This window comes from Saccostrea cucullata, unplaced genomic scaffold (genome assembly GCF_032062105.1).
Source record: "Saccostrea cucullata isolate Sc308-1 unplaced genomic scaffold, CSIRO_AGI_Scuc_v1 ctg15350, whole genome shotgun sequence".
Taxonomy (NCBI): Eukaryota; Metazoa; Mollusca; class Bivalvia; order Ostreida; family Ostreidae; genus Saccostrea; species Saccostrea cuccullata.
The window spans coordinates 1-2,371 of NW_026918064.1; the positions used below are offsets into that span (position 1 = coordinate 1).

At 31.1% G+C, this 2,371-nt stretch overlaps 1 protein-coding gene across 1 annotated transcript; it reads right to left on the minus strand.

Moving 5' to 3' along the window:
• Positions 1 to 21: 21 nt before the first annotated feature.
• Positions 22 to 2,054, minus strand: LOC134240692 (N-acetylglucosamine-1-phosphodiester alpha-N-acetylglucosaminidase-like; the record flags this gene model as incomplete). Its single annotated transcript, XM_062722784.1, has 6 exons — positions 1,972 to 2,054; positions 1,814 to 1,860; positions 1,397 to 1,528; positions 961 to 1,105; positions 681 to 709; positions 22 to 229 (listed from the first exon to the last, which is right to left on the minus strand). Coding segments are annotated over exons 1-6 (644 nt in total), but the record flags the coding sequence as incomplete, so codon positions are not given.
• Positions 2,055 to 2,371: the final 317 nt, after the last annotated feature.

Consider the following 2,371-nt stretch of genomic DNA (forward strand, 5'->3'; position numbering starts at 1 on the left):
ACTTCCTGTGACACCGATGACCTCCAGATAAAGCTGTAGCGCTTCTTTGTTGTAGGTTTACTGTATTCACAGGATTGCATGCCTTCCTTTTTATTTGATAATTGTTTGGTTAATGTGCTTTTTACACTACAGTTGGCTCGAATGGATCCACTCGGGATGTTAGAGTAATCAGGTTCATGTCTCGAACTGCTTGATGACTGTGGTTTTTTACTTGTTAGATGAGTAACATCTAAAAACAAGAAAAAATGAAATTGAAATTGAAAACGAAATCCGTGTTTTATATAATTTTATTAACTTTTGATCTTGAATACTGTTCGTTCTCTCCATATGTTTCATTGACAGTCCTATACAATTATCAAAAACATTGTCGAAAGTCTATTTCTCTACAAATATAATTGTGTCAAACTAACGTGAACGTTAAAAAGCGCCTACTGTTGATTTGTGTTTAATTCAAGCAATAAAATATATTTATCCATTATCCATTTTTCTTCATTGTGACAAGGAGCATACGGAAGGTGTGTCTAGTAGGGTATGCTCACTTCTCAATGGCACATGGTTTTTGAGTTCCGGATTTGCTCTTCTACTATTTTGGTTGATGGGCTTTTGATTTTGAATACTGTTCGTTATATCCATATATTTCATTACTATTTATGAATGTAAGAGATTATGTTAATATTTACCATTTGTTCTATTCATCTTGAAACATTTTCTGCAAAATTAGAGAGAAAAATATAATATAAAAATGAATCTTTAAATATTTACAAATTGAATTATTGAGTTAAGTTTAATAGATTAATCTTCCAACTGTAATTTTAAAAAAATATTTTTAATCGTTCAATTTTCATATCAAAACATTCATATTTCAATCATTCATGATGATAACAGAGATGATACAATTTGAAAAAATACATTAAAAGACGTTGTACAAAGTTTACACAACAAAAATGAATTTATACTTACAGGGCTTGAGAGAGGTGAATAAAGCCAATAGAACCACACAAAATGAGCAATAAAAGAAAGGTCACCCCTCCTATAAGCCACGCGTTCTTCTTCAGAAAGTGCTCTATCTGCGTCTCAATGCTGTTGTTCTGGGTGTTGTTATCTACTACAAATAGATATTCTATTTTATCATAAAAGATGGAGATAAAGAAAAGCATTCAAGATCAAACGTCCATATTTCTTCTCTTTTTTTGACAAGAAAGATGTTTAATTCAGTGTGAAAATAATGATCAAGCTTGCAATTTTAACATAATGAAACATTTTGCATTATCTTTATTAACGGGAAGAACAACACAATTGCTTTATTAATTAAAGGCTTGAAAAACTCCTAACTTCCATTGACTACAAAATACAAAGATAGGTTTTTAAAATTCGAACTTATAATTGATACACTTACGTGGACATCTTCCCGTGACCTCATTACAGTTGTTCTTACATTCAAATGGACAATCATTCCTGCAAAGCTCTCCATAAAACCCAGTAGGACATGCTTGACTGCAGTTTTCCCCAATTTGACCAGACCTGCACACTGAAAGAACACAGTCGTTTACTTTAGATTCCGTTAAATATAAGAGGGATTAATTACCGTGTAACTTACCGAAAAGTACCGATCGTGAAATAGAATTACTAGTATGCTTTAATTTTAATGTTTCTGTCCATTTAAAATCTCTAAATCAATTGTTCACTCGCGAATTATTGTTCTCATAATTTCATGTTTAAGACCCGTTTGCAATATTACTTGCGTAAGAGAGGGAATCTAAATTATTGAACATACAAACACTTCAATATATAATAGATTAGAAAAAATATATACCTGTACATATCTCATTATGAAGAAAATAGCCCGCACAACATCGCATTCTGCAATTAAAGCAGATCTTATTCATATGTAAGATCCGTTTATCTTTTCTGAATATATAAAAGAGAGACAAAAAAGACAAACAAACTAGCTGTTTGTCTTTCAGGTCTTACCCACACATGTTAGGATCCGGGGTGACAGATGACACATAAATTTTAATGAAGCTTGGGAGAAGTATAAGAACAATTCCATCCATTTCCCCCACAATATACGAAGTAAACATGCACAGTTCCTGTTGTTTTATTTCATATTAATTTTTGATATGTAGCAAACAGGAAGAATACGCGGAAAAATGAGCTTTGTTTTTTTTTTTTTTTGGTTTTTTTTTTTTTCGTTAATTTAAAAAAAAATTGTTGGATTGTAGAAATTGTTTAACATTTATTTGATGGCATTTGAAAACTTAGGTAATTCCAGAGCTAACCCAAAAAGTGAGAATAGATATTTTGTCTACTTTGATCGACTGATGATATATCAGGCTCAAAACAAAATGTAAATCAATTCAAAATTCAATCC